Raw genomic sequence first — 26,443 nt, 5'->3', positions numbered from 1 at the left:
GGGTTCCCCAAGGTGATTTTTCATTTTAGCGCGGTTCAGTCGACCGAGACACTTTGAACTATGAAGTTCGGTAGACTAGGGCATTGCCCATTTAATTTTGGTCGGTCGATTAAGAAGTCAAACATTGACTCAATGGGAGTTCGGTCGACCAAGTCATATGAACTTGGTATAGTACGATCGACTGAGCTATGGTCAAAATGTTGATCACTTGACCGGTTTGGTCGATCGTATGATTTACACTATGAATGATCGGTCGACCGAACATGCATTTTTAATGCATTTCAGTTCTAAGTCCCTTATACCTTAACCCTATTCATATGATGTTTATTTTTAATGTAATAGGGAACTTTTTCATGTAGATTTATGGGTCCTAAGGTCAGTCTAAGGCATTTGAGAATTAACCCCAAGGCATGGTCATTTGAGCTTATCCATCCTACCATGCAGGTAAGACATTAATTATTACAAACCATGTTCCTATGTTACTATTACAGACCCAAATAAAGGATTAAATTATAATACAACATGAAATAATTTTCAAGGTCTTCAGGTCTTCACTTCATGTGCCATGTGTGTGCACCATATGATACTTTCGATTGGTCCTGCACACAGACTCATCAATCATTAAATACCAGAGTATTTGTCATAATCAAAATGGGATATGACCAATAAAGTCAATAAAAACACTCCAAGCAACTTGGGCAACATGAAAATATACTTTTTAACTCTATAAATACATGTTGATTTAAAGAATTAAAATCACCCAACAAGAAAATCAATCTCAATTCTCGTATTTTCTAAGCTCCCTCATTGAATACTCTTACTGAGATTTTGTTAATTTAAAGGCCACGGTTTTTGTGTTCTTAACTGAGTTTTACAACCTAAGAAAGAACCCCGGGGATATCTTCTTGAGCTTCATCTTTCTATATTGTGATTTTGATTGAAGTATATAGATTTCAATTGTGTTAATCTACTATTTTGAGAGTGTCATTGTACACCAAATTGTTTTTTGTTTCTCTTGTAGTTTTTGATGGTTCAAGGTTGGTTGAATTGTTGTACCGAGCATGGGGTATTGTTTGGAGAGGGGGCTCCACCCTAATTGAAGGAGGGATTGTAATGGTTTGCTTCGCTCGTAAATAAGTGTTATAGTAGAATCCTTAGGTGGTCTTGCCTAAGGCGAGGACGTAGGCTGGTATAAGCCGAACCTCGTAAAAATTCAGTCTCACTCTCAACCCTTACTCTTTAATTTTTCTATATTTATAAATTGCATGGTTGTGTATCTAAGTGCAGGAAGCTGAAATATTGAGATTGAGAAACTTTTAATTTAAGGAAGTATGTTGATTAATCTTTTGTAGAAACCTTAAAGGGAGTACGTTGATTAATCGTTTGAAACCTTGGTTAAAAGGAAGTTCATAATATCCATAAATATAGGGCTTTTATCAAACTCTATCTTGAGTTATACAAACGCTGAATCGTGGAAGTGCTATTGTAAATCATATATTGGTTAAGTATCTTGTGTTTGATTGATTGGTTGATTGATTGTCATTGTTGAAAGTATTTGGTTTGTGTTGATATTAAGTGTGGATTGTGGTTGGTTTAATTAAGCATTAAAAATCAAATCATTCTTGTGTGTTTGCTAAGTTTACAAAAGGTTGTGAATTTGTAAAAATATTTAAAAGAAACTTTTAAAAACCCAATTCACCCCCCTCTTGGGACTACACCTTAGTTTTCAAGAAAGGTGGGTTCAAGTTAGGTGATCTTGTGGCAAAAAAAAGGTGATCAAGGACATGACTTTTGTTGATGAAGCCATGGAGCAGCGTACTCAGGTAAAGGAAGAGAAACAAATGCCAGAAAACTACAGCAACAACAATTATGTTATTCAGGTGGGGTTAGGGACTTAGGGCAAAAATGTGGGGAGTTCTATCTTAGGTCAATAGTATCACGGTATGAATGGGCATGTGATGCAGGTGGAGCAAAAAATTCAAGGCAGAGATGATAGTGGTCATGTTGCAAGGAGTTTTAGCTTGGGAGACCAACAAAATCACGATGGGTCCTTGTGCACTATCAAACCACCACTCATATATAAATTTGGCATTCTGGTGTTTCATGTATTCATTACTTCTAGAAGCAAGATTTCTACTATTTTTCAAGTTGCAATGTATGGCAAAGGGAAAAATAAAAGGATAAATGTTTTGGTAAAGAAAATAGATGCATTGCATATGTACTAGGTGTGTGAATTGGTGAGACTTCTAGTGTGGAAAAAGGTCATAGTATGTAGTGGAGTGATGTATCTGTTGTGTGTGAATGACATGTTATTGGATGGGAAGGCTTTAACTGAGGTTGATCAGTTGGAAACTCTGTTGAAAGTTTTTAACATGAATGTGCTGGGCACGACCAAGATGGGTCTTGGTGCTCTAATTTGCATGGACAAAACCGTAGGGAGATTAGTGTTATCTCAGGGTGGTTTTGTGGATAGAGCTATAAGGAGATTAGTGTTATCTCATGGTGGCTTTATGGATGGAACCGTAGGGAGACTTTGTTTGCTGTCTTAAGGGGGTTCTGTGGAGAATCAATATGGAATGTCTACGACTCGGTACCCAAGGATGGGTTGTGATGTCTGGGATATGTCAAAGGTTCCTCATGATTGTGCAATGGAGTGTTTTAGCAGGCAACAAAGTGAACCATCAGTGTTGAAATTTGTTGAAGACTATACATGAGACTTTGGGGATATAAGGCTTGCAGCAATGTTTGTGTTTTCTGTTGTGGAAAGGTCTTGTTGGAAGTCTAGGGTGAAGTCTTTGAGTGTTGCATCTACAACTGTATCGGGGTTGATGGTAGAAGTTGAAGTTGCCATCGGCAAGTTCAAGTAGTGTTACTTGGACTTGTTGCATGTCTCCAAGTGCTAGAAATGGAGACGGTCTCAACCGAACGTTCTAAGTACAAGGTGGAGAAATCAGATATGTTTTTCAGGTTCTCCTAAAGGGAGTATAATCGTCAAGGCGGAGATTTTTGTCATTGTGTGTGGCTTTTATATTTTTTGGGGTTCATAAACAAAGAAAGAAAAGCATATGGATGAAGACTTTGTGCTGTGCAGCAGTGACTTGTCGACGAGTGCCCTGTGCTCATCGACAAGTACATACCGAGAGTCAGAAAATCTCAAAAATTTAGGGACTCGTTGATGAGTGGCCATACTAGTCGACGAGTGGAGTTCTTTCGATCTTTGACGAGTGCCCTATGCTCGTCAAATAGTGTATCTGGGCTGCGAGAGAAAAATTCAAATTTTGAATTGAAACGTTGTGACGGTTGGGGATTCAGAGGGAAGGCTTTGAGGGGTTGTTATTTATGTTCTTCTGGGCATATTTTGACATGTAAGAGAAATAGAAAGGGTGAGAGAAGGAGAGAAGATCATTGTATACCATTGTAGTGTGTATCTTTGATTTTCATAGTGAAACTCTTGCCGATTTTTCCCGTGAATGTAGGCTTTGCTAAACCACATAATTCCTGGTGTCATTGCCCTTATCTTTACTTTCTTTATATTGCTATGGTTGTGGAAGTATTATGTTTTTCATCATTTAGATTGTTGCAAGTGTGTTAGTCTTGTTGGCTACAATATCATATTTAATGTGTTTTGATGATATTAACCTATTTGTGCGTTCCTAGTGTTTTTCCTATCTTTGCAGTTTTGGTTAGTAGAGGTACAAGTGGAAAATGTTTGAATTACTGAGTGAGAGGCAAATATCAAATCAAGTAGGCGTCAAGAAGGAAAGATCAAATGGACACATACCCGGAAGGACCCAAGCACAATCAGATGTGTTATAATTATTGAATTATTTGTAATAAGGGTTGTGTGAGTGGTAGGTTCAGTTTGTAACTCTTGCATTTTATTTTTGCATGATTTCTGAGCAAGATTTGAGCATTGCACATGCATACTAGGAGACATGAGTTTATAGGATTGCACTAAAGTCATAAACACAAACTCACCTTTCATGGTTATCAAAGTTAAACTTAAAGAGTTTGTTAAATGAATCCTAAGCTCAAACATGGTTTTCAAAGGGACAAGTTTTTAACATCTTGGTTTTAAAAACATTTTCATACTTGGTCCCAAATGTGTCAAAACAAGTCTTATGTCCTAAGGATGTAAAGAAATTAAAGTATATTTTCAATAAAGGACATACTAAGCAAATAAGATATCGAAACGAGTTTTCAAATATGTTTTCATAAAACAAGATATCTTATATTCTTGGAAAACTCACTTGGACAAATTTTAATCTTCATTAGACTTAATATATTTCATATAATTTTGTCAAAGAATGTTTTAAGTCATTAAAAGGCTTTTTGATAAGGAAAAACAAAGCAATCGTCATTAACGTAGTGCAGCCTTGAGTCCTGAATACCTTTCAGTATTTGGGGCATAACTTTTTCTAGAAAAGTCCAAAAATGATGAACTTGATGTCCCCGAAAATTTAAGACAAAATGCAACAACTTTCATGTTGATGAATTTTTCTCATTCAGGGCACTCGTCGATGAACACAAGGGATTCTTCGACGAGTGGCAGTGTGTGACTAGTCAATGAGTGCAGAGGGCTAGTCGACGAGTCCAACAGGCAAAATGATGCTAACGGGCGGAAAACGGCTAGTTTAACGAATAAAATATCTTTTCTTCCCCCAACGGCTAGTTAACAGCTCCTTTGGCTCTTGGGCTATAAATACAAGCTATTAGACTTGTTTTAACATGGTTTTGAGCATTGTTGATCATATTTGTGAAAAATATCATTTTATCCAAAACCTAAGCACTTTGTACTTCGCATTTTAGTTATTCTTCACAAGTGCTCAATCCTCCCTTGCTCACTTATCTTGTAAAATTCATTCCTTGAGAGAATAGTGTGAGGATTTGGTTGTATTTCATATTGGCTCATTTAAGAAACATTAATTTGTATTTGCAATCTCTTGTAAGGTTCTTTGTGAACCATTGTTGTAAGGTTTTTTGTTAACCGAAGAAAAGGCTCTTGGTGAGTGTGGTAGGGATTTGTTCTCGAGTTATAAGGCTTCTCCGCCCGTGAAGGAGTATCCTTAGTGGATTGTGGAATCCTTGGCTTAGTGCTAAGCCGTGGACGTAGGCTTGGTGCCAAACCACATAAAAATACTGGTGTTGTTCTTTCTCTCCCTTCACTCTTTTATTTATGTCTTGTGCATGATTTATATTTCATATATTGTGATATAATTACATGTGTCTTGCCAAGCATTCTATTTTGTAGAAAAATACGTATTCTGTGAAAAGAGTCTATTCACCCCCCTCTAGACTATATACTCCTGGCTGAGATGACTAACAAAGTGTATGCTTGATCCTTTACAATAATATTTTATTCCGCTGTGCATTATTTGAAGAGGCGTTATTTCACAACAAAATCCTATGACAAAACTTGGGGGCTAATGTTTATGCATGCCCTTGGGATCTTGACGTGAGAGTGGTATTTATCTTGTGTATGCCACCCAATATTAAAAGGGTGGTAAATGAAAAGAAAGAACTAAAGTATTGATTAATGAAATTCGAAGGTAATCTTAGGCTATTTAGGTACAGTTCATATGACGGGTGTGTTGGGAGTACTAGTACCTTCCCATAGTATAATCATACTCTTAAATCCCAATTTGGTGACATAGACCCTGACTATCAATTTCCTTGGCATTAATAAAGATTTCATGGTTTCTAGTGGCCCCATTTCTCATTGTCATCATATCCTTTGTCATTATTACTATCATTTTCCTTATCTGGATCACCTTCCCCTAATTTGAGGTGATTGGTTCCTTCCTTGTGGTATGGGATGTGTAGAAGACCTAGAATTTCACAGTTGTTGGCAAGCTAAGTAGTCTCTTGTATGGCTCTACTTCACTAAAAATTATTTTATTACTATTTTTTTTGGAGAATTAGTAATTGAAACTTGTTGCCACAATGTTGAGTGGCTTTGCCTTGACAAGATACAACAGATGCATCTTCGCAGAAGAAATATTAGAAGAAGATTAAATCTTTTTCTCAAAGAAAATTATATTCCTTTAGATCTCTTTCAAAGTGTCTTATATTAACTTTAGTGAAGAAAAGAAAAGTGCAATGAACATAATTAAGGACTGAGTTCTACAAGTTGCTAGTACTGAATGATCTTCAAAAGATTGAAGACCCATTTTGTGGCAAGATATATCAACATATTGAAATTTTTTATTTGATATCATACTGAAGGGTATCAATTATGGATGTTGAATGATCCTTATGCCATTTAGGCTTGAATATAGAAGCAAAGTTGTATAGACTTGGCACAAAGAAGTATGTCAAAATCTAGGGTCTATATTGGGATTGCAGTGGTGTAGGTATTTTTAAAGCTAAAGATTAGCACAAAGGCTCTGCAAAGGGGGCAGGAAAATAAGTCATCTCCTAGGCCAAAGGAGGCCACAATAATCATTTAGCCAATTGCTTCATATGTGGTAAGATTCCATACTTTGCTAAAAAAATGTTGAAAATGATTGGTTGAACTTAGTTGAAGAAGTTAGAAAGAGTATTCCTTTGATTACTCCAATTAGCCTTATTTATGAGGAAGAATATTTAGGATATCAAGAGATTGAACTCAATGAAGGCGAGAATTTGGTCATCAAAGAGCTTTTATTACCCTAAATGTCAAGTCCAAAGGAAATTGGCTTTGCTTTAACATATTCAAATCTCATTGCAAGTTTTTTAACAAATCAATTGGTGAGCTATCTTCAATATAAGATTGAGCCCTATCCTAAGTCTTACCAAATTATCTGGTTCAAGAAAGGTAATGAAGTAAAGATTTCTAGAAGATATGGATAAAAACTATAAAAATATGTAGTTTGGCATAACAATTCCTATGGATGTCTTTCCTAGGAAGACTTGGTAGTATGATATGAAAATTGTTAATGAAGGATGTGAAAAATGATGCCTTTGACGTAGACAAAGTAGAAGTTATACTTACGTCAAGTAAGGATAAGATCACTCCCAAATCTACCAAAGAGGAGGGTACTAAAATTTTCCCTTCATCTAAGTTCAACAAAAGAATGTAAAGAAAGTAGTTTTGTGTACTTGGTGAGAAAGGAAAATGATGAGGCTTTTGTAGTTTCTAGAAACTTGGAAGACCTCTTGGAATAATTTCAAGATGTTATGCTTGAATATTTACCTACTGGACTACCTTTTTAAAAAGACAGCAAACATTAGAGGGAGCATGAATCTTTGTTTAGTTACGACTTTATTGGGCTTATAAGAAGGATGGAACAGGAAGGATGTATGTAGACAATCATGATATAAATCATAGTATCATCACATACCAATTTCCCATTCAAATGTCGATGATATGTTTGCTATCTCTTTGGATCTAGAGTATTTTCCATGCTTGATCTTAGAAGGGATTATTATCAAATTCGAGTCAAGTTGAGCGACAAATGGAAGCATTCATTCTAAACAAGGGAAGACTTATCTTAATAGCTTGTTATGCCATTCATTGTCAATAATTTCTTAACCACTTTTATGAGGCTAATGAGTTTGGCCCTTGTCGTTTTATTGGAAAATTTGATGTACATTCTGATGATATCATTAAAGTGCTACCTATAACCCTCAATAGATGAGAAAATCAACATGATGGATCATATATTAGGTAGTTTGCTCAAGAGCTTTGCTGCAAAGAGGCCTAAATAGTGAGATTCCTTTTTTCTCAAGCAAAGTTTGCATACACTTTCATGGTAAATTTTATTTAGAAAGTTCGATTGAATCAATTCATGGACGTGGACGTACTTTGAGGTACTATCAATATTTAATAGTGTCAACTTTATATGTCAAGAAATTATAATTTTTCCTCCATAATAACAAGAATTCAAGAAGTTGGAAAGAAATTTGAAGAATGAATAAGAAGTGTAAAGCAATGCTAACATTTCTAGGTTTAGAGGAGGCATTCAACAGAAGTGAACTTGTGTGGGTTTGAAGAAAGAATGACTTTCAGGTGGTTCCTATGGCCAACTCAAAGAAAAGATTATTAGAACATATCAAATTCTCAAGAAGATCAATGGCAGTGCCCACAAGGTTGATCTCTTCCTTCCATCATTCACATGCATCTTACTTACAATATCAATGAGCATAATTTTCTATATAGAGTTCCAAATCATACATTATTCAATGGGTTAGAAAGAAAAGATTCATAAACCTTTTTGATGGCCCCTAATTTTGGATCGAGGATTTTGTTTGGAGAAAGGAAAAGAAAATATTAAGGAAATTCATTTTCCATTATATTTTCTCTCAATATCAAATACTATTAACAATGAAAAGTTGTTCTAATATGATTAAAAATTAAGCAAAATTAAATGTTAATGATGTATAAAATCAAATTTTTGTTCATTGACTTGGTAATTTTTTTTTTTTTTACTTTCTCACTTTTCTTGATAACCAAACATGAAAAAGTAGAATCCTCTGAATTTTTATTTCCTTTCTTCGATATTTTCCAAGTTCCAAACAGGCTGCAAAAGTTAATTCAATTTATTTGGAAATTTAATTTAGTTCTTGTCTCTATAGAGTACCTATTATTTCCCAACACTTGTAAGTTATATCAATGACTATCTTATATTTTGTTGTAACTAAGTAGTTGTAGTAGTAATTATGTATTGGAAGCCTATATAAGAGAATGTGTAGTTAGTAGAAGGATTTTAGTAATAATCTTTTCCTAATGAATGAGTTTTTTAGCAGTGCTCTGATCCTCTTCTCCTTCTCTTTGTGATGCCCTTGAAATTTTTTAGCTAGCTCTTCCCTCCCACATCATGTATGAAGATGTTGGGCTTTTGTGGAGCCTAGTTACATTAAATTTGGATGATGACCTGACCTTTTTTTAATGAGAGATTTCTATCTTAAGGCTTAGTCCATGGAGTGAAGGTTTGGGCACAAGTCGTACTCGTGGGGGTCCGGGGGCAACACCCCCGGGAAAATTTTTTGGGCCCATTCGGAACGGAACCCTATGCGCAACATATAAAAGGATTGCTTTTGGGTGATTAGGGTTTGTGATCAAACTTCGCGAGAGAGCGAGAGGGAGAGTATTGTACCGTTGCACTCTTTGTAATATTTCTCCCTGATAATAGTGAAATCCCTGCAACTCCATGGATGTAGGCAAAATTGTCGAACCACGTAAATACTGTCTTGTGTGTGTGATTCATTTTTCTTTGGCGTGTATTCTTTCTCTATTTTGTCTCACAGGTTTCGGAATTTGTTCTTAATTCCCAACAACTGGTATCAAAGCCTAGGGTTAGGTTTGGGTGGGAGCAATGACAGAGGAAGCAGGAAAGGCGTCTGGAATAGAAAAGTTTGATGGCACAAATTTTGGATTCTGGAGGATGTAAATCGAGGATTATCTCTATGGGAAGAAGTTACATCTACCGCTTCTAGGAGAAAAACATACTACTATGAAGAACGAGGAATGGACTCTCCTTGACAGATAGGTACTGGGAGTTATAAGATTAACTCTATCTAGGTCTGTTGCACACAACATTGTGAAGGAGAAGACTACAGTAGATCTGATGAAGGCTTTGTCTGGTATGTATGAAAAACCATCAGTAAATAACAAGGTACATCTCATGAAGAAATTATTTAATTTGAAGATGGTAGAGAATGCATCAGTAACACAACATCTGAATGAGTTTAATACTATCACAAATCAATTATCATCTGTAGAAATTGATTTTGATGATGAGATTTGTGCACTGATTGTTTTGGCTTCGTTGCCAAACAGTTGGGAGGCAATGAGGATGGCAGTAAGCAACTCTATGAAAAGAAAAATTGAAGTATAATGATATACGTGATTTAATTCTGGCTGAGGAGATTCGTAGAAGAGATGCGGGTGAAACCTCAGGATCTGGCTCTACCCTAAACCTTGAGACCAGGGGCAGAGGTAATGACCGAAACTCAGATCGGGGTAGATCAAAATCTAGAAACTATAATTGAAACAGAAGTAAATCTAGATCTGGCCAAAAGGGACAATGCTGGAACTGCGGGAAAACGGGTCATTTTAAGAGACAATGCAAAAGTCTTAAGAAGAAGAATGAGGATGATTCTGCTAATGCTGTAACAAAAGAGGTACAGGATGCACTACTTCTTGTAGTAGACAGTCCACTTGATGATTGGGTTTTGGACTCAGGAGCTTCGTTTCATACCACTTCACACCATGAAATCATACAGAACTATGTAGCAGGAGATTGTGGTAAGGTGTATTTGGCTGATGGTACAACCTTGGATGTTGTGGGTATGGAAAACGTCCGGATGTCGCTACCCAATGGCCTGTTTGGTTACTGGAGAAGGTACGACATATTCCTGACCTGAGAAGGAATTTGATTTCTGTCGGACAGCTTAATGATGAAGGGCATGCGATGTTGTTTGCTGGTGGCACTTAAAAGGTTACAAAGGGAGCTAGAGTATTGGCTCGTGGAAAGAAATCTGGTACTCTATACATGACCTCAAGTCCAAGAGATACAATTGCAGTTGCTGAAGTAAGTACTAATACAAGCTTATGGCACCGCAGACTTGGTCACATGAGTGAGAAGGGGATGAAGATGCTGTTGTCAAAAGGGAAACTACCGAAATTGAAGTCCGTTGATTTTGACTTGTATGAAAGCTGCATAGGAAAGCAGAAAAGGGTGAGTTTCTTGAAAAGTGGCAGAACACTGAAGGCTGAAAAACTGGAGTTAGTGCACACAGATTTATAGGGGCCTTCTCCCGTTGCATCCCTTGGAGGCTCAAGGTACTACGTTACTTTCATTGATGACTCAACCAGAAAGGTATGGGTTTATTTTCTGAAAAATAAATATGATGTATTTGAAATTTTTAAGAAGTGGAAGGCTATGGTTGAGACAAAGAAAAAGACAGGTTTGAAGGTAAAGTGTTTGAGGTCGGACAATGGAGGAGAGTACATAGATGGAGGGTTTAGAGAGTGTTGTGTTGCACATGGAATTAGAATGGAAAAGACCATTCCTAGGACACCACATCAGAATGGTGTGGCTGAGCGTATGAACATAACTCTCAATGAGCGTGCTAGGAGTATGAGGTTGCATGCTGGACTACCAAAAACTTTCTGGGCTGATGCTGTTAGTACTACAGCTTATCTAATAAACCGAAGACCTTCAGTTCCCATGGAGTTCAGACTTCCTGAAGAGGTTTGGAGCGATAAAGAGGTAAAGCTCTCTCACTTAAAAGTTTTTGGCTGTGTTTCTTATGTTCATATTGATTCTGATGCTCGTAGTAAACTTGATGCAAAGTCCAAAATATGCTATTTCATTGTCTATGGTGATGAAAAATTTGGCTATTGATTTTGGGATGAACAAAACAGGAAAATCATCAGAAGTAGAAATGTGATATTTAATGAAAAGGTTATGTACAAGGACAGGTCAACTGTAGTGTCAGATATCACAGCGATAGATCAGAAGAGATCTGAGTTTGTTAACTTAGATGAGTTGACTGAAGGTACTGTACAAGAAAGGGGTGAAGATGATAAGGAGAATATAGAATCACAGGCAAATCAGAATACACCTGTAGCTGCGGTTCGTAGATCCTCCTGGACCATTAGACCTCCACAGCGTTATTCACCTGCTTCAAATTATCTTCTGCTAACTGATGGTGGTGAGCCAGAGTGTTATGATGAAGCCTTGCAGGATGAAAGTTCAAACAAGTGGGAGTTAGCCATGAAGGATGAGATGGACTCCTAGTTAGGGAATCAGACATGGGAACTAACTGAATTGCCAGTAGGGAAGAAGGCTTTGCACAACAAGTGGGTATACAGAATAAAGAACGAACATGATGGTAGCAAGCGCTACAAAGCCAGATTAGTTGTCAAAGGGTTTCAGCAAAAGAAGGGCATTGACTTCACTGAAATATTTTCTCCAATTGTGAAGATGTCGACAATTAGATTGGTATTGGGAATGGTGGCTACAAAAAATCTACATCTTGAGCAGTTAGATGTGAAACGACATTCCTTCATGGTGACTTGGAGGAAGACATCTACATGATTCAGCCAGAAGGGTTCATTGTCCAGGGACAAGAGAATTTAGTCTGCAAACTGAGAAAGAGCTTGTATGGTCTAAAACAAGCTCCAAGACAGTAGTATAAGAAGTTTGATAGTTTTATGCATAAAATTGGGTTCAAGAGATATGAAGCTGATCACTGTTGTTATGTTAAGTTCTTTGACAATTCTTATATCATTTTACTGTTATATGTAGATGATATGCTCATTGCAGGGTCTAGCATTGAGGAGATTAATAATATGAAGAAGCAATTGTCAGAACAATTTGCAATGAAGGATTTGGGAGCTGCAAAGCAAATCCTTGGAATGAGAATCATTAGAGGCAAGGCTAATGGTACATTGAAGCTTTCACAGTCAGAGTATGTGAAGAAAATTCTCAGCAGATTCAACATGAATAAAGCTAAACCAGTGAGCACACCCTTGGGTAGTCATTTCAAACTGAGCAAGGAATAGTCACCGAAGACAGAAGAAGAAAGGGACCATATGAGCAAGGTGCCCTATGCCTCAGCAATTGGCAGCTTGATGTATGTTATGGTGTGTACAAGGCCAGACATTGCACATGTAGTAGGAGTTGTGAGCAGATTCATGAGCATGCTAGGAAAGCAGCATTGGGAGGCAGTCAAGTGGCTTCTGAGATATCTGAGGGGTTCATCAGATACATGTCTTTACTTCACAGGTGCAAGTTTGAAACTGTAGGGTTATGTAGACGCTAATTTTGTTGGTGATAATGATAGCAGAAAGAGTACTACTGGGATTTTATTCACTCTGGGTGGTACAGCTATATCTTGGGCTTCAAACTTACAAAAGATTGTTACTTTGTCTACTACAGAAGTTGAGTATGTTGCAGCAACTGAAGCTGGAAAGGAGATGATTTGGCTACATGGTTTCTTAAACGAATTGGGTAAGAAGCAGAAGATGGGTATTCTACACAATGACAATCAGTGTGCAATTTTTCTTGCCAAAAATTCAGCTTTTCATTCAAAGTCGAAACATATACAGACAAAACACCACTTTATCCGTTACCTTGTTGAAGATAAGCTGGTAATACTTGAAAAGATTTGTGGATCTAAGAACCCGACAGACATGTTGACTAAGGGTGTTACTATTGAGAAACTGAAGCTGTGTGCAGCTTCAGTTGGTCTTCTAGCTTGAGGACAGGAGGATGAGTTGCAGGGATGAGGGATTGTTCATTTGGAGGATTGCAGTTGACATTGGTGATTGAACTAGTCTCCAAGTGGGAGATTTGTTGGGCTTTTGTGGAGCCTAGTTACATTAAATTTGGATGATGACCCGACCTTTTTTTAATAAGAAATTTCTATCCTAAGGCTTAGTCCATGGAGCGAAGGCTTGGGCACAAGCCGTACTCATGGGGGTCTACCCCCGGGAAAATTTTTTGGGCCCATTCGGAACGGAACCCTATGCGCAACATATAAAAGGATTGCTTTTGGGTGATTAGGGTTCGTGATCAAACTTCGCAAAAGAGCGAGAGGGAGAGTATTGTATCGCCGCACTCTCTGTAATATTTATCCCTGATAATAGTGAAATCCCTGCAACTCCGTGGACGTAGGCAAAATTACCGAATCACGTAAATACTGTCTTATGCGTGTGATTCATTTTTCTTTGGCGTGTATTCTTTCTCTATTTTGTTTTTCACAGGTTTCGGAATTTGTTCTTAATTCCCAATAAAAGATATCCAACGATGGTAGAGAATTTTTGGAATCATAATCCACTGTAGACAAGCGCATGGAAAATGTAAGGAAATAGGATTGGGTTACTGGACTGAGGTTTCGGTTTCCAATCTACAAATATGCTCTTGGCCTATAGAGAATTAACATTGGAGGCCTATGTGGATGCCCCTCTTCATCTCTCTCTCCAACATCAAAATGCTCACAAATTTTCTGGGAAAAACAGAAAAGGACTATAGTATGGTTTGCACCTTCCTTCCTCCTCATGCAGTTAGTTTCTTAATTTCTTAATTTCAGGAATGATATTTAAGCTAGTGAGCAAGCACATGTGTCGAGTAAAAAGAAATTGCATGAATGTAGTTAAATGGAAAGTAAAAGTCACTTGATATTTTGGAGCTTAAAAATTTTATGTGGTCACGCGCAAATGTTAAACATATAAAAGCTCCCATATATGCATTGATTCACCAGAAAGACCAAACCATTACACACGATTGACATAGCTACAAATGCTCCAACCCAAAAGCAATTTCCACAGCCCGCCACAGCAATTTTAAAGTGAGAAAATTAACACATTATGACATTGATGGATCATACACACAACACACATCATGTATTTAAGAAAAAAATAACAACTCATTATTTTCGAAGTGCCAATGCAGAAAACAGAATCAGAAATTTGAAGATCACTGCTGCAACGAATGAACCGATTACAGCCCCACTAACCCTCTGGCAAAAGTTACCAAATTGTTGGCAAATGGCCACCCAATTTGCATTTGAATTCCCATTATGAGCTAGGTACACAATGGCTGCTGCTGCTGCAGAAGCTGCAGTAGTGAGGGTGAGCATGACCTGCAGATTTTAAATCTGGTTAGTCCTGCAAATTCACCATACATACATACATACATACATACATATATATATATATATGCATTTATTCATTCATTTGGAAACATATATTTTGGTCTTTGTTTCAATTTTTCTGTAAAACAGAATGCTAAAGCACATTTGGTCTCGAGAGTTTTGTTGTTGCTTTTCACTCACTTATTTGTTTGGTTATCGAATGCTTCTAGGAAAAGCTCTGGCATGAACTTGAAAATCTAAAAGAAAAGAAGCTTTACATTATTTGATTTTAAAACAGCCAATCCTGCCCTTAAGAAAAAAAATTTAAAAACAAAGAAAATTATGAAATGCTAAAAGGGGGTTGCTGCGTTGCATAGGGTGTAGCATAGACTTTGGAGCTTACTGTGTCCAATATGAGGAGAAGGAGCCTTGCACCTACTGCATGTGGCCGCACAATGCAGACTATAGAGAAAGGAAGGGTGAGGAAAAGGTATCCGCTTACAACGGCATTCGCTATCATGAAAAACCTGCATTCATCAAATGAAAGAATTTATGTGTACTCACACACACACACGCACATGACCCAAGAACAAATTTAAAGACCAATCTCTCTTGAACTTCCAATAGTTTCCAAAAATTTAGCATAGATAAAGCTACATAGGACACCAAGATTTTGTTGGATACGTACCAAATCTTGACTCATTTTTCCATGCATACACTGACCAATTATAGGTTTAGCTGTAAAGAAAAGCATAGTGACATTGCAATCGTAAGTACCTAAAAGCTGGGAGGTCGTCGTAGCTGGCCTGGAATTGGAAGAACTGGGTGAAGAATGGAAGGGTCTCCTGAGTAGTCCCCATGGCAATAGCAGCAGCTAAGGCAGCTCCAATGGCACAGAGTCTCAGAACAAAGTCAAAAATGGCAACCCCTCTCTTCCATCGTCCAGCTTGGGGAACTTGGCTAGCTTTCGAAGCGATAACTGGCGCAGGGGCAGTTCTGGCTGTGGTGGCCTTCCCTGTATTTTCCACCTTTGGCGTCTCTCCAACCTCAATTGACGCCGCTTCGTGTTTCTGCATCTTTTGTTCTAGCTAGCTTGTAAATTGATATTGGGGGGAATTGAGATGATGGAGCGTGCTATGAAACGCAAGGTTGAGAGAGTTATATAGAGGGAGAATGGAGTTAATGGATTGGTTTTGTATGGTATCTTCATAGAAGTTTAACTTGGTGGTGCTTCGACATAGATGGTGGGGGAGTTGGCTGACTTACTCCACTTAAAATTTGTACGTGAATAACAACCGTGAATGAAGAGAGGACCCTGTGTCCTTATTTGAGGTGACTCACAATTGTGTTCAACATAGAAACTGTGGATCAATGGTGGATAAGGTTGGAAGAATTTGGTTGCCATTAAGATTGAGAAATGGATTTAAAGTGCTGAATGAAAAGCGTCCTATCAAAATCTTGATCCAGGAATCTCATATTTAAATATGAATTTATGATCACGTTGCATTTTAAATAATTAATTATATTCTAAGATTTAGAGTAATTTAAAAAAAATTATAATTAAAGAGCTCTTCTACTCTATCTAAAAGTATGATAGGCGATGTTGTTAGATTCTCTGACACAATAATTTTTCTGGCTTCAACTATCTTCTGCTCGACACGAGGCAGACAAGAATTGATGGGTTGTGGTTGCCCACTTTGGTCAGGCAAGATTGGTGTTTCTAGTTCGAATAAGGTGAAAATCTCAATTTGAGTTGGTCATGAAAATTTGGCCAGGTTCAGCAGCCTAGTTGGATTGATAAGGTTGATCTCTTGGACCATGAGATTTATTGTTGTTACGCCTAAATTTTAATTTTTTCAAAAAAATTTGCACCCGACTTAGGTTCTATAGTTGTCTTAAAATTTTAATGTTAAATTTCATCCAATATGACCATCAATTATGTTCTTACAGTTGTGAAATGAACGGTGGATGTCACCATCCATATCTTCAACATACCTGCTGCCCCATCTCCCTCATGTTTCTCATGCATGTGAATCCATTATTATTATTAGACAAACCTATTTGCTCCTCCCATGACTATATAAAGGGAATCATCTGATTGAGATAAGTAGAGAAAAAATGAAGAGTGCAAAGTGCAAAATACAAAGTACAGAATATTGAGCATGCAGAAAATAGAAAAGAAAGAAGTAGGAGAGAAAAAAGAAAGTGAGATATTTTGTACAAAAGTCAGGTATATTTTGTAATTTCTCTTAAAATAGTGAATTTCATATCCTATCCGCCCGTGAAGTAGGTATAAACCAAACCACGTAAATCCGGTCTCACTTTTATTCATTATTTATTTACTTTTATTTTTTTATTTTAATTGTCTTCATTACTTTCTAATTATCCACGTTTATTTATTCCTATATTATTTTATAACATGTTATCAGCACGATGCTCTACCCAGCTGATATATTTATATATATACCGCCTTAATGGACGGTTTTATTTTTGTTTATTAATACCGGCTCAATGGTTGATTTTATTTCTATACTATCCATATATATATATATATATATATATATATATATATATATATATATATATATATATATATATATTACCAATCTTCATGAAACTAGTAAAGAGTTTAAATAAATGATTTCTCATATCCAAGAAAATTGTAGCTTTCAGTTAATCAAGGATATTCCAACAGTTTTGTATGAAGACAACGCCGCATGTATAGCTCAACTGAAAGGATGATATGTAAAGGATGACAAGACAAAGCATCTCTCCATAATTTTTCTATATGCATGAACTCCAGAAGAATTGTGATATAGATGCTCAACAGATCCAATCAAGTGATAGTCTACTAGATTTATTCACCAAAACTTTGTCAACTACAACATTCAAGAGACTGATTTATTTTATCGGAATGAGATATCTTAAAGATCTTAACTAGTTAAGTTAATATATGTGTGACATCCAAGAAAGAGTGTGGTGAAATAAATGGTGGATGTCACAATCCATGTCTTCAACATACGTGCCCCATCTCTCTCATGTTTTCCATGCGTGTAAATCTCCACTTGCTCCTTCCACGATTATATAAAGGAAATCACCTGATTGAGATAAGAAGAGAAAAAACGAAAAGTGTCGAGTGCAAAATACAGAGTACAGAATATTGAACATGCAGAAAATAAAGAAGAAAGAAGTACAAGAGAAAAAAGGAAGTGAAATATTTTGTACAATAAGCTGAGATATTTGTACAAAAATCAGATATATTTTGTAATTAATTCCTTTTGAAATAATGAATTTCAAATCATAGCTGCTCGTAGAGCAAGCATAAATCGAACCATGTAAATCCGGTCTTTTATTTATTATTTATTATTTATTTTATTTGTCTTCATTACTTCCTGGTTATCCATGTTTATTTATCCCTATATTATTTTATACACTTACAACCTCTTTTTTTAGCTAAAACTGACCAGAAAAGCAGACACTTCCAGATGATCATGAAAACGCCTAGTAAACCTATTTACTGTTTGTAAACCCTCTCTCTCTCTCTCATATGTGATGGGAAGACTGACCCTTTTTGACTCATTGCAGATTAACAGCTTCAGTGGCTAATAATTAACATTCAGCATTTTAAAATTATAAATGGGAAGTTGGGGGAGGCTACAACTGAACTTTTTTGCAGAGAAGTTAACTTGTAAAATAGTTGCAACGGACTTCCTCACAATGGGGCCAGCTGAAAATATAATCAAATAATGTACAGAAAAAAAAAAAAAAACATTCAACTTCAGAAACTATATTCAATACTTTTTTTCCTGTAATTATATTTATTCAGCACAACAAAATTGTTGTCGCCAAAACCCTCACCTCTCCAAGGGGGATCAAGTGGAACTGTAACACACCCAGGCCCCCATTATATTCTACAAAGCAGAATAATACAGCTGACTTTCATTCTAATTACATACCCTGTCATGCTGCCGAAGACCACCCCACCCCCATGCGGGGAAAAAGAATTGAGCCGTGAAAACTCAACCTATCCACAGTCAATCGCTGCTCCTGGACACATGATAAAATCACACCTTCAAACAAAATTTACTCAAAAAAATGAAACGACAAAAATAGCTAGAAGGTTCCCCTTGGCCGCAACACCCATCCTCGCTCTGCAATTGCTTCGCGCACCCTAGCGGCTGCTTCTCCAGCATCATTAAGTGGGGGATAGCTCCAATTTTGTGAGATCTGAAAATTTTACATAGGCAATATATTTCAAAATCAAATATACATCTAAAATATCCAGATCAACTTAAAAAGACTTTTGAAGACTCGACAAATTAATAATCTCTGATAGTTAATAAATTCTTTTAGGAATAAAAAAAATAAAAAAATTATTAATTGTTGAATATGATATTCCCCATGATCAAGAACTGGATGCTGCTAAAGGGCGCTTGAGGTCAAAGAGTGTAGTGTACATGAACATTTTAAGGAAAATTCAATTATAAATTATAACGGCGAAGGGCAGTAGTGTAAGAGAGCAAATTAAGAAACAGTTAAGTTTAACATGCTTTGATGTAAAGGATAAGAAAATTTTTAAAATTTTAAAACGGATAATACACATTTTTTTTAAAAAAAAATAATGAAAATATAGTTGGAAGGAAGTAAATAAAATATTTTAAATAAATAAATACATCACATATAATCAAGTAAACATTAGATAATCTTTAACTTACATCCTCCCGGCCCATAAATGGCCGAACCACCCCTCTTTCCCTCAAGGACTTGTGGAAGTCCAGAAACTTCCAAGTACATCGCTCAGCTCCAACAACATAGACAGGCTTCCTGTAGCAACAAAATTGAATAAACTAGAAAATACACTTTAGCTTTAACCAACAACCACAGAGGTGATTCTTCTTTAAGCATACCCAGTGCTGCAGGCCTCACTTAACATGCTGACAGAGTCCGCTGTGATGACAAAGGCATCAGCCCAAGCAAGATGGCCCATGTGTGGATTTGGCTCTAAATATTATGAGATACAAAATATCCATTAAAAGAATTTACTAATTTAATTGTATTTTCATCACTCTAAAATCAAATCAAATGAAATTACCCTTCCCGTCCCATATGTACACTTTTGGATGACTCCCAAGTTCTTTCACTATAATGTTTGATATCTGCCCATAACAGTAGAGAGAAAGAATGAGCACTAAATTCTAAGATTTGTAAGGAAGTTTGTATAAGCAGCAGTACCTTTTCAGGGGTCCTCCTTGAGAAAGATATTCTTATGCTCCCACAGCTTGGGAGAACGTTGTACAAAGCGTCTGTTAACTGCTTTCCTAGGTCCACACCATATCGGCAGTGCTCTACAAGAAAATGTGCACCAAGATGGCCAGAGAGAGAGAGAGAGAGAGAGAGAGAGAGGGTGAACTCAAATATTCTATAATAAAAGAAAAAAAAATTGCATGAAATATTACAAGTATGAAAAGCAAATCAAGTAATTTACGCATAAAAAAATCTAAAATCTCAGAACAACATTTTAAAAAGAGAAGAAAAAGGAAACAGGTCATACAAGTGTGGCTTTAAAATTAAAATTTAGGGAACGACGAGTTACAACATTTAATCTCATTCAGGATACAACTTTGAATTTTGACAGAACAAAAATGATAGCCTGAATTGGGCTTTTAATGCTCAGTTGGTTGAATGAAATTTTGCTTGAACTCAAAAGGAAACTTTGTTGGGAACAGATCTTTTAGGGAAAAGAGACATAAATGCACATTTTAATTAGACTTATATTTTGTTCTGGAAAAAAAAAAAATCAGACATTGCATCCAAATGTCTAAAAGCACCACACCTGTTATGTAACCCCACATTATAAAAAAGAAGAAGAAGAAGAAGAATGAGCGTTAAAGCCACCTTCATATTGAGTACAGCTAGGAAATACAATCCATTGTTAAGAGAATATAAGGTCCAGACCAAAATAGAATAGCAAAAAACAGGATTACGCAGCCAACAGAAATGCTCAAGATTGTACTTTGTTCAGTTAAGTGCTACTGAGTAGTACCTCCAAAAAATGTTCATACAAATTTCAAAGACACCAAAAGCCTTGAAATTTCCTTTGCAATGCAAACACCTTGTATGGAAGTAGCATCTGCAAATATCTTGAGATCTAAAGAAGTGCAGAACAATTGGACGATAACTCCTTAAAGGACAAAGGTCAAAAAATTCTAATAAGATAAAAGGGCTATTAGACCTTTGTACTTCTATTGTTTTCAGCAAGACCCTTGAATTTCCCTTTCAATGATATTGAATAAAATTGATAATGGAATATAGAATATTTTAGCCTGTATTTTAGTTGTTTATTAAGGGCTAAGCCAGCGGGCTTAACTCAAAGAATGCTCACATGGATTTAATAATATAAAAAAAAAAAAAACATATACCAAATTGATTTGAAAAATTCTAGGTCCCTCTTCCTTCTATGGCTGCTGCCACCACCTTCTTTCTAGCGCCCCTTACCCCCAATCCCCGTGAGTGGGAACTGCAACTAACATTAATTAGCTCACTCCCAGAATGTTATTTAATCCACGTTGAAGTTACCCAAACTATCTTAACTTTCTCTTTCTTATCTTCTACAAGTGTTATGCCTAATTCAACATGAACATATTCATTTCTTAATCACTTTCTTAAAGTCAGACCACGCATCCATCTTAGCATTTTCATTTTGGCAACTTTAAATATTTTTTTTTCGAAAACTTGTTTCTAAGCATAGTAGTCAAAGGTGCAAGGCAAAATAAGGCACAAAGGGTACTTGGAGCCTAGCACAAGGCATGAGACAAAGGCACACACCTCATGAAGGCAAAGGAGCGCATTTTATGAAGGTGAGGCGCACATTTATTAAAATTGTTTTGTGTATAATGGATTCTTGATTGAAAACACATTAACTATTTGAATTTTAAAATATTAAAATATTCAATACCAGAACATAAATGAATACTATAACACAATTTTCCAATAATAAGCAATTTTTTTATGCCATCAATGCCACAAATAGTAGCAGAATAAGCAGCTGGGGAAAAAATGGTACAAGCAGACAACCAAAATAAGAAGTCAAGAAATTAAGAAGAAAGAGTCGGTGAGCAGCCGAGCAGAATTGTAGGAAAAAATAGCAGAAATTTCATAAACGCATAAAAGATAAGTAAAAAATGAAAACAGCATCACGAGATCTCTATGAGGGCAACAGAGCAGCAGAATGCTGACTTGCTGAGAGTTGAAAGACAACGCAAGAAAAAATAACAAATTATCTTGTGCCATTCACCATCCCTTTTTCAATAATCAACTAATCATACATACAATCAGATAGCTGACGATAAAAGAGGATCAAAAACCAAAATATAAGGTAAACATGCACAAGGCGCACCTCACACGCCCTTGCCTTGATCCCTATAAGGTGCAAGCCTCATTGCTTCAATGCCCCTTGCACCTCCCACCTAGGTGCACCTCAGTCCCACCTTCCACCAATGTTTCTAAGTTGCCAAACATTTTAATCCATCTAACATAGTTGGTCTTACAGATGTTCTATAGAAATTTCCTTTTTAATTTATTTTAAATGCATTCTACAATCACAAAAAAAATCATTGTTTTAAATAATTAATAACCCATATAATTCCATTATCTGTTAGACATTTCCAAACTTCAATTGAAATAATATCTGGTCTTATAGCTTTTCCATTTTTCACAAACTTTAACTTCGTTGACTCTAATTTTGTAGATAAATTTCAAATGTTTAGTCTTTTCCTCATTTGACAATTCTAAGCTTTTATTTTGCTTTCATTAAATAGTTAATTATAATAAATTCACTTTTTCTTTTATATCTTTCTTCTTTAACAAAAATATTATCACTTCATTTTTTATAAATTTGATATTACGTGTCTTTCTTCTCTTTCTTTCTCTAGCTCGTAAGTTTAAATGTCTCCTTGCCCTTCTTTGCATCTAGTCTAGAATATAAATTATTATAATTTTTATATTTAGCTTCACTAACAACCGTTTTGCATCTTATCTTCCCCTTTTATGCTTTTCAAAATTTTCCATGTTCTACATTTTTGCCGTGTCCTGATCCAACCACCAACTCTCTTTACTATTTTAGATTCACCCATGCCTTTTCTGCTATCTCTTTAATGGAACTAGCTATCCGACTTCAATGAGTGTCTATATCATCTCCTATTGTCCAATCACCATCGATCCTACCCTTTCTCTTCCATTTTTTAATGCATATAACTAAAATGAATAATCTATGTTGTGCAGTTAAACTTTCAAGTAAATAACTTTACAATCCAGACATGATAAATGATCTAATCTCTTAATAAAAAAAAATTTATCATAATCATATCTTGTTTCAAGGTTATTAAGTGCTCTCTGTTCTTAAGGCGCGCACTCATTGATACGATGAAACAATCTAAGAACATATCACCGGACCTTTTTTTTTTTTTTTTAATCTCACATCCATGTCTCCACATCCTTCATAACCTTTATTCTCCTTTCCAATTTAACCATTCAAATCTGCATCCATGAATATTTTCTCATTCCCTAATACGAACAACAACAACAATAACAAAGCCAAGCCTTAGTCCCACTAGGTGGGGTCGGCTATATGAATCTTTTCCCTCCAATTTATGCAATCATGGACCATTTCTTTTGATAGATTCAAGGACATTAAACCCTTACTCACTATCTCTTCCCAAATTATTTTAGATCTATCCCTATCCCTTCTAACTACCCCCCACAGTAACTAAGTCACTCTTCCTCACAGGTGCACTATATGACCTACATTGCAAGTGTCCATACCATCTTAGTCGTCCCTCCCTTATCTTATCTTCTATAGCAGCTACACCTAACTTACCACGAATATGTTCATTCCTTAATTTATCTTTCAATGTTATACCACTCATCCATCTAAGCATTCTCATCCCGGCAACTTATACTTTTTGGATATTATGTTTCTTCATTGCCCAACATTTCGATCCATATAACATAGCTGGTCTTATAGATGTCCTATAAAACTTCCCTTTCAATTTTAAGGGTATTCTACGATCACAAAGCACACTTGAAGCACTTCTCCATTTTACCCAACCTGCTTTAACTCTATGCATTAGATCATCTTCGATTTCTCCTTCAGCTTGCATAATAGATCCAAAGTATTGAAATCTACAAATGCTATTTATTTCTTCATCAAGTTTAACTTTGTCTCCAATATTCCGCCTCTAGTTACTAAAATTACATTTCATATATTATGTCTTGTTTCTACTTATTCTAAAGTCTCTACATTCCAAATCTTCTCTCCATAATTCTAACTCAGCCTCTACTTCGTCCCTAGTTTCATCAATTAATACAATATCATCTGCAAATAACATACACCATGGGACCTCCTTTTGAATACTCTTAGTCAATTGGTCCATCACTAAAGAAAAAAGATAAGGACTCCCATTTTATAAAATTATCCATATCTTCCCAAAATTTCCCATTTAAAGTTTTCAGCTAAGCCTATTTAAGGAACATCAGCACTAATGACATTTATCATCTCTCTTGCTAAGAGCCTAGGACCATCTTGATTCTTAACATCTATAGCACTATCTTCTAGGTATCTGCCTACAACAATTCCTACCCAATTCTTATGTTCTTTCGCAGTGCACCATAGTTTAAATAATGATTTCTCAATCTCTATAATTTTTCCCCCATCCACTAAGTTTCCTTAAGGTAGACTGTTTTTCTTTTCATCACCATGTCAACTATTATTTCCATCCTTTTACCAGTGCTCCCATTGTTCCAAGTTGCCAATCTAACCTTAGTCTGCAAACTAGCTTCTTCACCGACCTACATCCATAATAATGGAGAAAACTTCATATATCTGACGCTGTAACTGAGCACCAAGACGGCCCGTTTCTTCAAGGCAATGACCTAGCCCAACCTTGCCCACTTCTCCCTAAACTCAAGTTGTACAAGTGCAGTTGCTTGTAGGGGACACCCCATAAAATGATCAGTAAGGATTCATTTCATAGAGATTTGACAAGTTTTGTGCTAACTCTGTCTATCAACTAACTACTGCAACCTTCCTCCTTTGCTTGCCAATGTGTGTGGAAAAAGTAAAGGTAATTTTGTTGAACATAATATTTTACACTTAATCATAATTTTACATATAATATAGATCTTAAATAGAATGAGAATGAGAAAATCTTCAAATCAAGATTATTAAGTGGTTACAGTCATCTAGTTTAGAGCTGAAGAAAATTCAAGGGTTTGTTTGGAGCATGGAAAACATGAAGGAAATAAAAATATGAAGTAATCTACTTAATCTTGCTCGGAAATCAAAGAAAATGAGAAAGAAAAAATACACACACACACACACACATATATATATATATATATAAAAATATATAATTAATGAACAAAATTTGTATTTTACATGCCATGAACCTTTGACTGCAAACAACCATCTGTTTGCGTTTGACTTCTACTGTTAATTACTGCATTCAATTGCGCCACAATAAGTTCAAGGACTTGATTTAATGCAACAAAGTACCAGCGTGTTTTCATGTAAAACAACCTCATCATTTCTCTCCCTCGAAACACAGAAAACAGGAAGAAGAATATCCAAAAATGGACACTAAGAAAAAAAAATGGGGAATGGACAGGAAATAAGCAGTTAAGCACAGCACTCCCTTCTGGATGGTAAATGACTAGCCCTATTCGATTTTAACCTTTCCAATTCAAGATCCAGTGAGGATTTTCAAAAATTTTTAAAAAGGAATATGCTGTCCTTGTTTAGTGGGACAAAGCAACTCTACTGATTAAGCAGAGTCTTACTCTGCTCTGAGATAAAGTGATTTTCGACCTTATTTTACAGCCCAAAAAATATGCATACTGTTGAGGCTGGATATACATTGTTGGTCCACAACCTAAACGGTTAAGCTTTAGGTATAGGGGTAATCTAATAGGGTATTAGAGCCATGGCTGCCAGGAGGTCCTGGGTTCTACTCTTGTTGCCTGCATTTATTGCTTTGTTGTTGAAAGCTATCTTATTCCCTGTAATGGTCATTTATCTTTTGTTTATCTCTCCATGTGCAATTGGGTTGTACATGTGGGGAGTGTTAAGGCTTGATATACATTGTTGTCCCACAACCTAATAGCTTAAGCTTTTAGGCAAAGTGGTAATCTAACAGATCTTAATGGATTAGCCCACGAATTAAGTCTTATCTAGAGATGGAATAAGTAAAGAGAAGGGAAAAAATGCAAGCAAAATTAATATCAATTATCAAGAGGCAAATCCAAGAAAACAACAAACTTAAGTCTGCAATAGAAAATTACTTGTAGGTCCTCCAATGTTAACCACCAGCAAGGGCTTTGGCAGTGATGCAAACTCATCATGCCAGGCAACAGCTGCACCCCTCAAGGCGGCAGAATCAAGTGGGTGTAGAGCTCCTACTGTGAGTATCTGGACCAAAACATTCTTTGTATGATGTACAATATAAAGAATAGGCAGAAACTACAGTTAACCAAGTTCAAGCTTTTCAGATTGAACAAATCTAAATAAGCATTCAAGTATTGTGGCCCATGGATGCCCTTTTTTTAATTGTTATAATGCATACCACATGCCTATCAGGAGGTTCGCGTGGAGTTATCCATCTGCGGAGAAGACGAGGAACCTGCTCCTGTGCATGAGGAGTCAGAGGGTAATAATCGTGACGTGGGGTTATCACCATGTCAAACCTATTCAAATGTGACCTTGGATGTTGTATCTGAAACCAGCAGGAAAAAAAAAAAAACCATAAAATAATATAATCTTGGCAATGAACAGAACAAATATTCCAGTAGTCAACAACAAAAACCATATCATACCAGTAAGCAG

General features: G+C 36.2%; 2 protein-coding genes across 3 annotated transcripts in view; both read right to left on the bottom strand.

The window, feature by feature from the left end:
• Window positions 1-14,152: 14,152 nt before the first annotated feature.
• LOC131149814 (casparian strip membrane protein 2-like) lies at window positions 14,153-15,865 on the bottom strand. The gene is made up of 3 exons (XM_058100574.1): window positions 15,343-15,865; window positions 14,969-15,092; window positions 14,153-14,574 (listed from the first exon to the last, which is right to left on the bottom strand). Exons 1-3 carry the CDS (start codon window positions 15,639-15,641, stop codon window positions 14,362-14,364), a joined length of 636 nt encoding a protein of 211 aa, XP_057956557.1. The 5' UTR covers window positions 15,642-15,865; the 3' UTR covers window positions 14,153-14,361.
• A 1,529-nt stretch (window positions 15,866-17,394) lies between these two features.
• LOC131149812 (mitochondrial fission protein ELM1) overlaps window positions 17,395-26,443 on the bottom strand; it is a 28,244-nt gene continuing 19,195 nt past the window's right edge. Inside the window, exons 4-11 of one of the 2 annotated variants that reach the window (XR_009135306.1) lie at window positions 26,184-26,333; window positions 25,903-26,029; window positions 19,798-19,910; window positions 19,658-19,721; window positions 19,473-19,566; window positions 19,281-19,389; window positions 18,522-18,792; window positions 17,395-17,663 (exon numbers count right to left, since the gene is read on the bottom strand). Coding sequence is in view for 1 of the 2 variants with exons in the window: in XM_058100573.1 (XP_057956556.1) it covers window positions 18,679-18,792; window positions 19,281-19,389; window positions 19,473-19,566; window positions 19,658-19,721; window positions 19,798-19,910; window positions 25,903-26,029; window positions 26,184-26,333 (771 nt within the window). In the remaining variant the exon portion in view is untranslated. Of the gene's footprint in view, window positions 17,664-18,342; window positions 18,793-19,280; window positions 19,390-19,472; window positions 19,567-19,657; window positions 19,722-19,797; window positions 19,911-25,902; window positions 26,030-26,183; window positions 26,334-26,443 lie in introns of those variants that run through there. The other variant, XM_058100573.1, reaches the window with a different exon arrangement.

This window comes from Malania oleifera, chromosome 2 (genome assembly GCF_029873635.1).
Source record: "Malania oleifera isolate guangnan ecotype guangnan chromosome 2, ASM2987363v1, whole genome shotgun sequence".
Taxonomy (NCBI): domain Eukaryota; kingdom Viridiplantae; phylum Streptophyta; class Magnoliopsida; order Santalales; family Ximeniaceae; genus Malania; species Malania oleifera.
The sequence above is the reverse complement of the archived record's forward strand: the minus strand, read 5'-3'. Positions and strand labels throughout refer to the sequence as shown.

What these genes read in the sequence shown, in the direction of transcription:
- LOC131149814 (XM_058100574.1), bottom strand. Translation starts at nt 15,641, where the DNA reads ATGCAGAAACACGAAGCGGCGTCAATTGAGGTTGGAGAGACGCCAAAG. An exon ending in GACGACCTCCCAGCTTTTAG is followed by an intron (nt 15,093 to 15,342) that starts GTACTTACGATT and finishes TGATGAATGCAG; the next exon opens with GTTTTTCATGATAGCGAATG. An exon ending in TTCTCCTCATATTGGACACA is followed by an intron (nt 14,575 to 14,968) that starts GTAAGCTCCAAA and finishes TAAAATCTGCAG; the next exon opens with GTCATGCTCACCCTCACTAC.